This window comes from Myripristis murdjan, chromosome 2, assembly GCF_902150065.1.
Source record: "Myripristis murdjan chromosome 2, fMyrMur1.1, whole genome shotgun sequence".
In the NCBI taxonomy this organism is placed as follows: domain Eukaryota; kingdom Metazoa; phylum Chordata; class Actinopteri; order Holocentriformes; family Holocentridae; genus Myripristis; species Myripristis murdjan.
In genome coordinates, this window is record NC_043981.1 from 6,603,045 (window position 1) to 6,619,102 (window position 16,058).

The 16,058-nt window shown below is 38.3% G+C and overlaps 1 protein-coding gene across 1 annotated transcript in view; it reads left to right on the top strand.

Moving 5' to 3' along the window:
- Positions 1-16,058, top strand: part of LOC115372541 (sorting nexin-4-like) — a 28,986-nt gene that overhangs the window by 3,649 nt on the left and 9,279 nt on the right. The window contains exons 8-14 of the mRNA XM_030070535.1: positions 183-244; positions 1,115-1,180; positions 1,503-1,592; positions 3,512-3,611; positions 4,135-4,280; positions 4,668-4,782; positions 4,951-7,067. Of these exons, the coding sequence (XP_029926395.1) occupies positions 183-244; positions 1,115-1,180; positions 1,503-1,592; positions 3,512-3,611; positions 4,135-4,280; positions 4,668-4,782; positions 4,951-4,998 (627 nt within the window). The 3' untranslated portion in view covers positions 4,999-7,067. The remainder of the gene's footprint in view (positions 1-182; positions 245-1,114; positions 1,181-1,502; positions 1,593-3,511; positions 3,612-4,134; positions 4,281-4,667; positions 4,783-4,950; positions 7,068-16,058) is intronic.

Genomic DNA, 16,058 nt, shown 5'->3' on the forward strand with positions numbered 1-16,058 from the left:
TGTCTTTCCCTCACTGTCAGCCTGAGTTTCCCATTTCAGTGACACAGTGCAGTTGTTAACTGTGTTGCATTAGGAATTATTTACTTATATAGTGTGTTATGCAATATACATAGTTGTTGTACAATACGTGCCTGTAGTCAAGTGACCGCTTTATGCATCACATATTGTTTTGATTAATCTAGAGGGTTGCAGACCGACTTTATGGTGTGTACAAGGTCCATGGGAACTACGGAAGAGTCTTCAGGTATGCCACCAAGAATACGATTACACTAGCATATAGGTGATTTATTATTTTTTAACAGGGGCGATGGCCCAGTGGGAGCACCACCCCTGCTCCCACACCACTAGGCTAAATACATATTTAGTGTCAACCTATTCTTTTAGCAGATGTGGACATTAAGCATTTTATTGATGCTTATTTTTCAAAACACATAGTTTGGAAGGTTTAAACTTTACCTCGAGTTATGTAACTGTAGCAGCTGAGCGTAGTGCGGTCAGTGCAGGTTAATTTCCTCAGTTGCATTACCTGCTCCACTCCCAGCTTACACCAAACATCTGTCATAAAAACTATGATTACTAACTGTAATCATGTCTCCCCTAAAATATTTTGTAATAGTAGTGGCCTGGTCTGGGGTGTATTTTCAGCAACACAGATGCTACTGAAAGATCATGTAAATATCAAAGGCATATTATAGGAATGCAACAGGCAACAGGGTGTCTATTTGATCCTCTTGTCGATCTTCTCAACTGAAAACAGTAATGGACTAGTGATGAACAATTGTATTTCTGCCTTTCTCTTTCGTTTTCTGTGTTTTCTTGCCTTTTTTTTTTTTTTTTTTTGCCTTTTTTGAAAATACTCCCCAAAATGTCTCAAAAAGAGAAAGAGAACATTTTTCTGTTATTCTATACTTTTACACAAGACTATTTTCAAAACTGAGAGTGCACATTTTTAAGTGTTTGTCATTTTGGAGAGATGTTATAACAAATAATACAAAAGCATGAAGTGTTTCATAAGGGGTTATATGGATATCTCTTCAAATATACAGATTTGTTGAAGCTCCAGCAACTAATTTACAAAAATGTGTTTATATGCCCCTTTCTATGTACATTGCAGTGAGTGGAGTGCAATAGAGAAAGAGATGGGAGATGGACTGCAGAGTGCCGGTCATCACATGGATGCGTGAGTATCTTCTGCACATCTGGCCTTGATGACTTGTCCATTATCAGGAAACGTCAAGGTGCTATAAGTAGGTCACTTCCAATCAGACTAGGTAGTCAAAGTCTTGTATTTTGTGTATTTTGTGATTGCTCAAACAGTCTGAATTTACTACTTGCTACTTTCAGTCCTTTCAGTACCTCATTTTACTCATATCATGGCCATCATCTGTTTTCCAAGGCCATTATTATCACAGGTTAAATACATACAGTTTATAATAACAGTAGTAATCTTTTCTGTGTTGCTTGTTAAAACAGCTGTGTTGTCATTTGTCACATTTATGTAGGTATGCTGCCTCAATAGATGATATATTGGAAGAAGAGGAGCATTACGCAGACCAGCTGAAAGAATATCTTTTTTATGCTGAAGCCCTCAGGTAAGCTCACGTAATATCAGTATTAATATGTTAAAATAGTCTTGTATAATGTTTACATTGTATGCTACCAGGCATGCCAGATACACCTGATTTATATTTGAAGTAAAACAGATCTTCCCCCCAGTGAATAAGACATTTGGCTTTCAATCAGAAGACTGTGGGTTTGAATCCCTTTGTGGTTGGTTTTCTACTTAATGTATGTGTTGCTAATTTTGCTGAGTCATAAAATGCTAAGTTGTCACACTAAAACGAAATTTATATTGCGGCATTGCTGACAGGTGACATCACAAATACACACATATAAGGTGGATATGATGCACCTGGATGCTGTTTTAAATCTAATGCAAACAATTGTAACTACTGTGGTTGTTACTCACAGATGTAGTAACACACTGTATCACCATCCAAGCAGGATTCGTTGTTTTTTTCTGCTCGAGTTACCAACGTTTGAGAGTAGATTTGAACCAGCCATTTGATCGTTCACTAACATTGTTCGACCCCTCTTTTCTGAGGCTCCAGTCTGGCTCTCAGATTTCAAAATGCACTGACTTGACTCAGGCTTGAACCCACAAACTCAAAATCTTCATGCAGCCTTTTAAGTCTTCAAGCCACCTGGCCCTCTTGCCTTAGTTCCTGTTCTCTACGGACTGTTCAGTTTTAAGTGTTAAATTGCAAAATTTATGTTGTCACTTTGGCTTGAACCCACAACTCCAGAACCATCACAACTGTAAGCTGCTGGGTCACACAGCCTCCAGTGCTTTTGATGCTTTCGGTGTTTCAGCTTTCAGAATTCACTGTCTGATTCAGGCTTGAACCTACAGCCTAAAAATAGTCTGTCAGCTATCTAACATATTGAGCCACGTGGTCATACTGATGTTGAAGAGTTTTCTTAGAGATGTTCAATCTTTACTCAGGATTTTGGCTTAAAAAAAAAGTTAAAAAGTAAAACTGCTCAGACGTGAACCTACAACTGCAGAGTTTTCATGTAATTGCTCAACTCTTAAAGCCACTGGGTCACACAGCTTCAGCCAAGAGTTTGGGCTTTTCAGTTTTTTCTTTGGATATTGACTTTCAAAATTGACTCAGTTACCTAGGCTTGCACCCACAACCTTAAAATCTTGAGGTTGGTAACCAACTTTTCAATCCACTGGGTCATATTGCATGTTGGGGCTCTTCTCTCAGAGCTTTTCAGCCTTTACTTGGGCTGTTGGATTTAAAAATTTCCTGGCAAGTCAAGAGTGGAAACTGGGTCTAAGCCTGAAACCAACAAACTCTTTTGTAGCTGTGTAAGTACTTGAACCGCTCAGTTGTGCTGTTTCTGAGTTTTTTAGTCTTTGCCTGGGATGTTGGCTTTCAAAATCTACTGGCAACCCCAATGTGGAAAGTAGACCTAACCATTGAATCCAGAAAATCAAAATGCTCCAACAGCTATTAAACATTTCAAGCCACAGGTGCATATTGCTTTTGCACTTGGAATGTTTCCTTCGGGTGCTGGCTGTGATCTAAGATGACTGAAGTTATTCCCAGAAAGTTTCTCAACCTCAACCAAAACATTGAGTCATCATTTAAGTCAGTTACACTTTGCCATCTGGGTTTACTTTTGCTTTTACATTTACTATTTTGCGATCAGTTCAAGAGTCAAACCTTTTGTTTGTTAAGTGGCCACAGTTGCTGGTAAATCCACCAGTCGCTCCACTGTTTTATCAGCTGACTTTATTTTTTATCAGTAGGAGCCAGAAAATTATGGCCAAATGCCTGCAAAAATGTCTGTTCAAGTAAAAAAAAAAAAAACACTATCAACACAAGAAAATGGTTAAGAATATCAAGATTTGGTATTACTTTTCCATTCTTGTCCTAGTAGTTTTCCAGATGCTTCTGAAGACCATTAGTGTGTCATGTTGTACACTTTGCTTTGGCAGGGCGGTGTGTAGGAAACATGAGCTGACCCAGTTTGAGCTGGAGATGGCGACGCAGGATCTCGTCTCCAAGAAGCAGCAACGCGAGGAACTGGCTACAGGGGTATATTCATGTGATAACACATAGTTCATGCATGATGTATTCCTTTATTACAAAGACTGAAAGTTGTCCTGTTTTCTTAGGGAATCAGGCCGGATTTGTAACTTTTAATTTAGCCCATTGTTTATGTCTTTGAGGAAGACTTGAGCTAAACACCCTCCAGTCTCACCTGACCCCCCTCACCAGAATTATGAGAAATACAAGAGTTTAACTTTGTTTGACCTGAATCAGAGATGGGGGGAATACAATCAAGTCCTGCAATTGAAAAACAATAATAACTGGCATGGAATTGGAAAAAAATTGTCCCCTCAGAAATGAGCAAATTGAGCAGATGCCTCCTGTTTGAAGCAAGGCACTCGTTAGAATTTAAAATATTTTAAATGTAGCACACATGGCACTCTTTAACATGTAAAAGTGCTACGTGTCCTGTCAGGGTCCTTTGAAAATAACCAGAAAATCAGGTAAGGGAGTCCTGATGAGCCTGCAGCTTAAATCTTATTTCTCCCTTTCTCTCGGTGGTCCTCAGATTGTGCGGACATTCTCTTTCAAAGGGATGACCAACAAGCTTTTTGGTCAAGAGGCTCCTGAGCAGAGGGAGGCCAGGCTCAAGCTGCTGGAGGAGCTGATAGCAGAAGGGGAAGAATCCGTCAAGGAGAAAACAGCGGAGTGCGAGTGAGTCCTGTGCACCACTAAAATCTGCCAGAGATTTTGAACGATTCACTTTGGATGTGAAACAAACACCATGGGACATCATGCAAGTTGTGTTTTGTGCTGATAAAGTGAGCACTGATGTATGGTCATGTTTGTTGATAAGTGGGGCATCACTGTGGTATTTATACTCTGCACTTCTTGGAGATTTATTCCAAAGAAAATGTTTTAAATTGTTACTTTGAAGTGTTGTGCAGCTTGGATAATACGGCTTACAACTTAGGCAAGTTTTTAACAGTTTCTGTGAAGCAAAATCAAAAACTACTACATGCCCACAAGCTTGGGCTCATGCAAACAAAATATCAAATGTTTGAGCCTTTCTGCTGTGTTTGTGGATGTGTGTCATTGCAGAGAGCATGTTGAGGGAGGATGGGTGGACATGCAACGCTTCAAAGAGCAGAAAGACAAAGATTTACGGGAGGCACTCATCAACTATGCCATCATGCAAATTAGCATGTGCAAGAAGGTAGGTCACCTATCAAATATGCTGATAGAGATATTTAAGGAAGTAAAAAGTGAAATAAATATGTTTTAAGAATCTCATTTTAGAATAAAGCTGAAATGAAACATTATATAACCAGCCGTGCCTTCAGAGAGCAACCTGTTGATTGAAACTTTTCCGCTCCTCCTGCAGGGAATACAAGTGTGGAGCAATGCCAAAGAATGTTTTCTCAAGATGTAAAGTTGGAGCCATATTCAGGAGAGTTTCATCCTCAGTGATGCAAAATCATGTGTGGACGGTGGGCCTGCATTAACTTTGAGAAATGATGGAAATCTCTTCTCTCTCAGGGAAGAAATTGCCACTGCTGGTAGTTTGGGAATTACAGTAATCAATAATGCAATTGTTTTTTGTTTTGTTTTGTTTTGTTTTTTTGGTTTTGTACTGCCCTATGTGGAGCTGACTAAATAATTTTCAAATAGTGAGATGTAAATAATCAAGCAGTTGCATTTGTAAAATCAACCAACCAAAAAAAAAAAAAAAAAAAAAAAACACCAAACCCAGCAGTCATAGTGGTCCAAAATGCAAAAAGCTTGTGTTGGTAACTTTATAGAGTGGGTGGACTTTCATCAAAGATTTGAACTCAAAGACCTCAAACAGCACCCACCAGAGAATCAGTACCTCGTTTAAATCACTCCCAAATGACATTATTGCCCCAGCAGCAGCCCAGATGATAGGATTTTTCTTTCAGTGTGTTTAGTTTGGATTGGTCCCTTTGCGTATAATGGTTCTCAAAATTATGACAGTAAAGTTACCTGCTTAAGCTTTAAGGATTACAGTATTTTTAGAGTCCCTTTAGGGATTGAGCACAACACGGCCCTGGTAGAAGGGAGAAAACACACTATATTTACATACAGCCTGGAGTTAAAACATCTCTACAGCAGCCAACTCAGTCACTCAGGAAGTTGTGTTGGATCCACAAAGCATGTAGTTTTGGAAGTACAATTTACAAAAGTACATATTACTCATATTACTTGCAACTTTTAAATTTAGTGTGAGATGGCAGGAGAAAATCAAATCAAATACCTACAAGCAGGAATACCAAAATGTCATGAGTGACTTCAGGCAGAATACTGATGCAAGAGTGTCTTTAATTTTTTGGTAAGCAGGATTAGGTCGCCACAAAAAAAAAAAAAAAAAAAAAAAACTGCAAAGGATGATTTTAATCAACTTAATTACTTCTCAAATTATAATATGCGATAATTTCTTATCTATACATATAGCATCTTCCTGAATCCTGTGTCATTTTAGTTCATGTGTATTGGTCCCTCCTTGCTGCTTCAGAGTGTGTTCTCCTGATTCCTGTCTGCAGTATGCTTGGTTATGGTGAATGTGGGGCCAGTCTCTCTCTCACAGTGCAGTGTGTATTGCATGTGGGAAAATACGCATGTGCCGAGTTTTAGTGTATTCACTGCAGATCACACGAATTTGATGACAAGTGAGGCACACAGCCCTGGCCCCACTACTGTGTCATTTCATATTTCAGAGTTGATCAGCTATCCTTCAGCCAGAGGGCCACGCTTGGAATTCAGCAGTGGCGTTACAGTCGGGAAGAACAGGGCAGACTTTCGTAGCTAAGCTAACTTGAGAAAATGAAAGAGGTGGATTTTATACTCGAGAATAGGTTTGAAACAGTTCATTTGGGGGAGAAACTGGAAATAAGGGGCCTTGGTGACCACCAGCAACCTCATGAGCCAAGTCTTGCCCCTTTAACAAGGTGGCACTGTGCGTAATGTGTGCGTCTGACGTAGTAAGGAAATGTTTTCGGCGTTGTGAGTGCCATGTGCAGGTGTAGTAGTGGCTGCAGCTGCAGTGAGTGCGGGAGTTGTTTGAGCGAAATATCCGTAAGTAACGAGAAAGATACCGCCCGTGTTGTTTACTGTTGCAGTGTGTAGTTTGTTCACCACTGCACGGCAAGTAAAGTGCGAGTTCCTCGAGCGGAATTGGCCCGGACTGCTGAAGCTGCGAGCCAGGCTAGGCTAGGCTAGGCTAGGCTAGCGTAGCGCCCGGAGCCCCCAGCCGCGGTTCGGGGCGTGAAGCTGGGAAAGGTAACACAGGGGAAGGTGTCGTCACTCAGACTGCTGGGAAAACTCATCGCGGGTTTCAAGTCAGAGAAGAACTTTTCCACCTTGATGGGACAACCGCGACTCAACGCAGTGGCCATGCTGGTTTCATCCCTGAAGTTATGGAAAAGCTTTCCCAGAGGAAGACCCGCCGCGCCGCCTGTCTCTTGATGTGAGCCCTCAGCGTTGGTGAGTCAAAGCATATTTTATCAGCCTGCTTTATGGTGCTGGTCCGTGCACTGGCCATGCTGTTGTGCTGGGTGGATCGATGCAGATGGTGACGAGTGTCAAAGTGTCCGTGCTTATCCATTAATGCTGTCATATGGTTGTCATAGAATGGATCGGTATGCCTGACAAGTTGTCAGTGCGCGTTGCTGTGGCCTTTAGTGGAGTTGATCGCTTTGCTGTTGGGTTTTGTCCTGTTGGCTCATGAGGTTGGTTTTGTCGGCTTATGGCGATTGAATATTGAATTTATGGGTGCATCTGAGTCCGCTATTCGGGAAAGTAGGAGTATTGTTGTGGAAACGGATATTACTTCTATTCGGTGTTGGTCGTTATTATTTGGTTTGGAAAAGTGTCAGCTCCGGAGATTTCGCAGCGCCCCTATCTGTATTTTGATCTGTTTAGCCTCATTAGTGATATACTTTTCTTACTGACTGATGGATACTCTGCACTTTAAAGCACTGCCCAAATATCACATCCTTGAAAATTTAGATTATTCCCTTAATTCTCCGCGTTTGTGTATACCAGTTAGACGTAAGCTGCTTTTAAAAGTGTGTTGTGGAGCCATGTATGGACCAATAGCATGTTTAAAAAAGTGTGTTCTGTAGTTTTATATATTATTATTAATAGTTAATATTAATATTTTAAATATTTCACATAAATAAACAGATACTCCAGGGGCCAAGTGTACAAACTCTGCGTAGGCACAAAAATATACGCTGTTTTCTACACATAAATTAATATTTCTGAAAAAGGACGTGCGGTGAGAAATGTGCGCACTTCCCGCATACTTCACACCATATGCGCAGTTTTGGCTGCAGGCTGGTGGGGAAGTGATTAAAAAATAACATGAAAGTGGAAATTTATTCTACATTATTATATTAACTTTATTTAACTTTATACTGTATTTAAATATATTAGGTGTTCTTAATATCCAATTTCATTGTGCCTGTATGATTTTTGTACAAGCCTATTTTCTTTGTTTTTACTATATTTCTGAATGAGAATATGTGTGTTGCAGTGTGTTAACATAATGCAGATGAGTTAATGGGTGGATTTATTTAGAGGCACATTTATGATCAATTAAAAGTCATGATGAGCGTTATGAACGGGCTGATCCGTGCGTAATGGCTGTGCGTAATGACGTGCAGCAGTGGCGGCTCTGGCGCTGTTCAAGGACCCCGCTGTCCTTTTAGTTGCCATGTCTAAAAAAACGTAATGAGTAGCAAGGTCTTTGGTATTTGGTGTGTCAGCCTGCATATATGGCTGATTGTGGGAGTGGGCATGAGGCTCGTGCACGTGCGAACAGTTACACAAAGACTGAGGTTTATAAAACGGAAGCGGCTTTAGAAATCTGACGAGAAGAAGGCGTCTGTACATTTCTCGCTTTGTGCGCGCACACAGTTTCAGTCATGAATCTACATAGAGTTTTATACGTCTGGCCCCAGGTTTAGATTATCCGATTTCTGCCCAGGAATCCTCAACGGTTATTGAAAATAACCTTGAATGAAATGAAATGAATTAGTGAGGGGGTTATGTGTCGATTTTGGTGCGATGTTCACGCGTCCTTATTTTTCCTCCATTTTCAGGTGTCAATATCTCAAGAACTACACCACATAGGAAACTGAAATTTGGTACGATAATACTTCTCCACCAACTCTCTCAGAATATACAGAAGCATCTGTAACTGGTAGGCATGCCAGCCCCTCAAAAATGGAGAAAAAAATTATACGGGTTTCGTGGTCGACCATGTTTGGGCCTTCAGAAAATAACTTTGTATTTGCCCCAGCTTCTTGATTTTTTTTTTTTTTTTTTTTTTTCAGAGCTTTGAGATACATACATGGACTGTTCAAAGCATTAATGGTCAGTCAGATGTATGCATCAGTTTCTGGATGGCAGCCTCTCCAAATCCGGGAAAAAAAAAAAAAAAAAAAGTTTTCGTGTCAGATTTTCATTGGTCCATAACTGCATGAGGGGAATGTATGAAAAAATCTGATCTCTGTTTTAATTTAAAGCTTAAAGTTCTTCATTTTTATTTTTGATCCCAAATATGGGGCTATTTCACCACTTGTGAATATTGAAATTCCTCAATATTAGACCATTGTAGCTTGCCTCTGTGTCTTATATTCTTTTATTGTTTATTATTTGTTCATTATTAACCTAAAATATAATGACCATTGCATCAGAAATGCATTTATTTGTCACAACATCAACATTTTCATGAACTTTTTACCAAATCTCTTAAGCTGCACATTGATACAGGTCGGGTTTTCTCTTCCAAATGGCTATTTCCACAGTAAAGTGCCCATTCTGAATTTCACCATGCATAAAATATGCATAAAATTGACTACTTTACAAATTGAAACCACTTTTGTGTGATTATCTTAATAATGATCAAATAATAAACAATTAATGAATATAAGACACAGAAGCAAGCTACAATGGTCTAACATTGAGGAATTTCAATATGCGCTAGTGGTGAACTAGCTTATTTGGGATCAAAAATAAAAATGAAGAAATTGCATAAAGAAAAATTGTTTTATATCCCAAGAAAGAGTAAGCTTTGAACTTTAAATTAAAACGGATATCAGATTTTGTCATACATTCCCACATGCAGTTATGGGCCAATAAAAATCTGACACGAAAACTTTTTTAAAATTTTTTTATTAATGCTTTGAACAGTCCATGTATGTATCTCAAAGCTCTGAAAAAATCAAGAAGCTGGGGCAAATACAAAGGTGTTTTCTGAAGGCCCAAACATGGTCAACCACGAAACCTGAGTAATTTTTTTTTCTCCATTTTTGAGGGGCTGGCATGCCTACCAGCTATGATACATGACAGATGTTTTTGTATATTCTGAGGGAGTTGGTGGAGGTGTATTATCGTACCAAATTTCAGTTTCCTATGTGGTGTAGTTCCTGAGATATTGACTCCTGAAAATGGAGGAAAAATAAGGACGCATGAAAATCGCACCAAAATCGACACATATTCTCTCACTAAATTGGCCATATCTCAAAAAGTATCCATCCGAGCAAACTACAATTTTACAGTGTGCCTGTTGAATAAATAAGGAACAACTGGTGAAAATTTTCAGAATTTTTTGAGACCCAAATGTGTGGGCCATTTATTGAAATGATATGGAATGATGCTTTTGTGTCTGGCCCCAGGTTTAGATTATCGGATATGTGCCAAGGAAGCCTTAACAGCCAATGAAAATAACCTTGAATGAAATACTAATGTTATACTAGAGCTGCACAATATGGACAAAATTTCATACCTTGGAATTTATGCTAAATATCTCAATAGCAATAGAATAACTGATATGACTATGGATTCACTTATTTGAAACTGTAAGTGCAACAAAAATGAAAATTAAGTATTCTTCAAAAATTGTCATAAAACACCAACTGGGTGTACTAAACAAAGTATTTTGATCAGAACAGACCAATCACTGTTTCAGGCTGTTTTAAAATAAATTAAAAAAAATAATAATAATCATAAAATCTAACATTTTGTGGTAGCCTTTGCTTATGCACAATGCTTCAACCATATCTTAATTTTAACAGCAATGAAAATTCAGCATTCTTGAACAATCAGTGCAATAATACCAAGTGGATGAAAAAAAATGCAGTTAATTCACAAAATAGCCTTTTTTTTTAATCAGAACAGACCAACCACTGTCTAAAACTAACCCTAACCCCATTTGATATCGTCTATATCCTTTTTGAGATAATGTCATGCGTGTTCATATCTGATGATGATATATTGTTTAACCCTATCTTACACCAGGGGCAACTCAGGTCAGGTAACAAATTGGGCCAAACAGCATTTCCTAATTCTCAGGCTGCATGTAAATGTAGTTGTTTCTGAAAACTCCAGGGTCACAATTGAAAGCTCAGAGAAAGCACACAAGGAACTGAACTACTACTAAAATAAGGAATTTGTTAATTGACATATTTTATATACTGAACTTGATGTCATGGTGAGTGAAGGTATATCGTGTGTGGCTGGTAAATTGAAGTAGTCTGACTGCATCCATATATTGACTATCATTGATCAAGGTAATATTTATATTTATATTGTAATTAACATGAATGCATTGTGCCTCAATAAAATATGATGCATATGATTTATGATACTGATTCAAAGTTTAATAATAGTAAAATAAATACAATCTTAATATAGCAATTACTCAATATTTTACCTGCATTGATAAAACTGAAAATGGCTGTCCTGTATTATGTTTACCTACTGTATAATTAATGACATTTGCGGGTTGTACAGCAATAAGCTTTTTTGTGTTTTATAATTTATTCCTAGATCATTTTGTCCACGTGTTTTCATATCTCACATTTTATTGCTAAATTTGGATACAGCACATATTTGCTCTATTCATGATTATAATAAAACGTATCCAGAGACTCAGTGTATTTTCAGTGTTAATTGTGAGCACACATCCACACACACATGGCATAGACCTAGTCTGGTTTAGTTGTGTGGAAATGGGAAAAAAAAAAAAAAAACAAAACAAACAAATTGAAGACAGAAAGGCCATTGTAAACAATATCCATTTATTTATGATAATTCAAATAGTTTAATATAGCTTTATTCTGACATTGCACAAAGAAGACACAACATAATGATGACATAGACATACAGTATATTTAAAGGGAACCCAGATTCAGTGTTTCAGTGGCCCTGTAACTAAATCAGAGTGTTTTCCAGAGCCCAGGTGCTGCTTTATATGAGACTTCATCCCAAATTGCAGGATCAAATTTACTCTGAACATGAAGTAGTTTGTGGTTATTTAAATATTTGTTGTTTGCTTTTAATCAGGTATGCACCACTTCTGACTGTAAAAATTTGGTAAACTAAAATTAAGATTCAGTTCACCTGGATTTGGTTCCTTAATATATATTACCAAGGTTTATGATTTAACATTGTGTTGAAGGCGAGAATGTATTCAAAATATGCCAATTTCTCCCCCTTAGTTCACATTCATTGCCCTCCATCAGAGAGACCAAAATATATTTTGTCTTTCTTAACTTATTTTCATGCAATATGACAAATTTAGATATCATGTATCTTAAGATGACACTGATTTCTTTAGTAAACGTAAAAGCCATCATTTGTCAAATTCAGTGTCATTCTCGCATTGATTCAAACTATAAATTAACAATTGAGGCTGTGATTTCCGTTATTATTGCGATACCATTTCTCTGATATCCAAAGATCATTTGACACTAATACACTGGCAATAAAATGCATTGCAAATTTGCACAATTTAAGTGTTTGTAGACTGGGATGAAAATTTATAAAGGGGCCCTATAAAAAGTTGATCATTTGCACCTATTCCCACTGGGACCACTGAGGCTAAAAACGCACCTGCACCCATGGTACTTCTAGAGATAAAACCACCCATCAAACAGCACATCAGCTCTCTACTGTATACTGCATACAATAGTGGACACGAAAATTCCCCCAGCTTGTCCAAGAAGTTTGAGGTAAACGCAACATATTCTTCAGTTACAGAAAAGTCATCCTGTGCCAAGTAAATATCCAGATGCTGCCTGGATTTTCACAAATATCCTAAAGAAATCTGATGCATGTTGAACACAGAAATGACGCACAGTAAAGAGGCAGCTGGAAACAAGACGCTCACAGTGAATTGGTGTGCATGATGGCACATGTCAGTCCTGCACGTTGTGATTAATATCGTCACTATTGTCAATATTGTCATATTGTTGTCATGAGGACTTTTCATCAGCAGGGGAGAGCAGAGTATAAGTACTTTGTGCCTGATGTTTTTACTGCAGCAAAATTTCTATCACATTTTAAAAACTTTTTAAGTTCCTGGGCATCTATGGAAATTAATACATTAAGTTTTAAAAGTGTTGTCCATTCACAAAAAAATCAATGCAAATTGTGCCAACAGTTATGCCAAGTTCATGTTGTCATGTTGTACCTTATACAGCTTTAAAGTAATTTATAATAAAGCCTCAAACATGTTTACTGCCATTCAGGCTCAACTTAATCTGTTCTCCCCTTCTGAAAAGTTCACAGAAAACATTTGCAGGTTAGGTTGCTGCTCGTCCGGACTGTACCGAGTCCTGTGCCATGGGGGGGAGGTCAGAATAAATCATAGACATTGACAGGGTTATACTCTAATAATTCTCTATTAAGGCATGGAATGAGCAACGAGGTAACTGCTATCTACTGTATCGCTAAAACACAGTTGCAAGAAGAGGAAACGTTTTGCCACGCTGTTACAAAAGACAGCTTCACAGACACTTAAAACATGATAAACACTGCGGTAATATTAGGAAATTATTGTAAGCCTTTAATCTGTCAGTGTTAGATTTTCTCAATCGCCAATTTAAGCTGGACTTTGGAGAGTAGTGAAATGAGATACAGTATCTTTGGTTACAAATAAAATATTCTGCTATGACAAACTGAGCAGCACAATAAATATAGTTTTATGTCATGGAAAATGCGGTCGACATCATGATTGTACAATTACGGCTGTCAGCTGCAGATCTCCCTGTACTGGTCAATCTGCTACTGAAGCCATAATCTATAATCTAGAATTGCAACGGACTGTGCAAAACAAGTCCATTTTAACACGCTGCTCACTGTCTGTGAAATCCCATTTTTCTAACTGCCAACCGTTTCCCCCATTTCCAATGCAGTCTCACTAGTCTTAAAACAAGACAGGTCACCGCATTCAAAGATTTTTCATCTTTTTGAGGAAAAACAAATCAAACACTGAATGCGAGATTAAATTACTTGTTATGATGGGCATTTTTCTTACGGTGCAGACACACTAAAAACAGTGCTGCACGCACCAGACACACCCCAAGAATAAATCCTTGAGCTGTAACTTATAATAATCTTTCAAAATATAAAATCTCAGACTCAGCAAATATGGATTAAACCATTTCTTGCTCCTGTTCCTTTTGAGCACGTTATGTTTAAAATACATAAACTGTATATTTCATCTAGTTCATTCAATAAATAGGTGCTGGATTGAATGAAGAACGCTTCAATTCAACCACATAAATAGCAATATTAGAATGGCTCTTGATATGTTTAACTTTACACAAACATTTCCATTGCCCTCATCTTTAACATGACTAACACTTGGTACGTTATAGTACAGTTATTAGTTATAACATCTGCTTTTTTCATCTCATATATCTTTACGTTCCTCTAAACATTAACATCCAAGAATTACTTAAATATCAGTCCTTTAAACATTTCTGCTTTTATACAATTCAGTCGGTAAATGTAACAATATTTATAATAATTATAGGATGTTTTAAAAAATAAAACAAAAAAATAAAATATCTCAAATCTCTGATGTTAGTGGGTAAAACAGACCAGCTTGATGGCAAATACAAACGCAAAACTCGCAGTGTTTTAGCACAACATCATCTCGTGTTTCTACGAAAGAGATAGGCAAGAGAGGTTGCCTGAAATATACATTCAGCCCTCAGAGTGTGAGGGGATGGGGGCAGAAAACGAATGGAAAAGGGAGGGAATAGGAGACGGGGAAGAGGTGACGGGAGGGGCGAGATTGAGGTATTTGTACACTTTTGACAACTTAACACCAGTGAATGAGCTACTTAAAACTATTCCAGACCCGGGAAAGAACAGTTTGGTTTCAGGGTAGGGATGCACATGGTTAACCGTTAACCGATAACAGTAACTCTAACCGATTAATACTAACGGTCAATTTTGTTTTTAAGCTTCGTAATTCAATCAACTCATGGGGGCGTGTCGACAGGTGCAACACATGCCATCACGTGCTTTCCATCACAGCCCACTTTACAGCGAAGATGAAGAGAGCAAAAAGGTGTATGCAGTGCTGTTTGAGATGAGAAAAATCCTGATATTTTGTTGTTTTTGTTCATTTGGTTGATGTTTATTTGGCTGTTTTTGCACATTTAAAAATAAATAAATAAAGCCCATGAGAATTTTTTTGTCATGGCACTTTTGAATGGGTCACAGTACTCAAAAAAAAAAAAAAAAATAATAATAATAATAATAGGGGAGGCAACCGCCATTCCGACATCCCTCCAATCTATTATTAAAAACTCCTGAAACGGGAAATATAATATGTCTAGTACACGTATTAATGTAACTCGGGCTAGTGTGAAACATGTTAGATTCATGTCTGAATCTCAGGGATCACTGACTGTAAGCAGAAACACAGTGTCAGTGACCTGTCACAGCAGCCAGCTGGAGCGCAGCTCTCCATTGAGCCCGTGTGTCTCCATGCACGCTGGCATCATATGCAACATTAATATTACAGATATCAATGACGGCTCTGCAGATGACACCTGACGTCACTGACTAATTCCAGTCTCCTTCGTGTTGTACAGTAGGGGAGGGTGTGTATCCTTGTATGCAATTACGCACAAAACACACATTACATTGAATATTATTTTTTTATCTCCAGACACGTCGCGGGTCGTCCAGGTTTACAGTAAAATTGTTCGGAATGAAGCCGCATCATCCAGATAAACATTGAGCTCCATCAGAACTGTTTAAAAATCAGATTTCAGAAGCTCAAACTTTATTTTGGAAATGAAGCAGAACACAATTAAAGAAATCACCAGCGCGCTCGCTCTCGACATAATTTAAAAAGCAATAGCAGACGATTGAAGCCTACAGTACTGTTAATTATATCTAAAGCTTGTAGCTTTTTTTTTTTTTTTTACATTTTAGATGAGTAATCTAACTATTTGCCGTCATTGTAAATCTGCAGTTCAGCACCGGACAGCGCCGAGTCAGTGACTCTCTGGGCCCTATCTTGTGCCACCCGCTATCCGCTGCCACTACCCACTACCCGCAAATTGCGGATTTAGGAACTTCCACTATCCCTAAACGGTATCTTGCGCCACCCGCTACCCGCTATCCGTTATGCCGACTCGTCATTTGCGCCTGGAGGTGTGT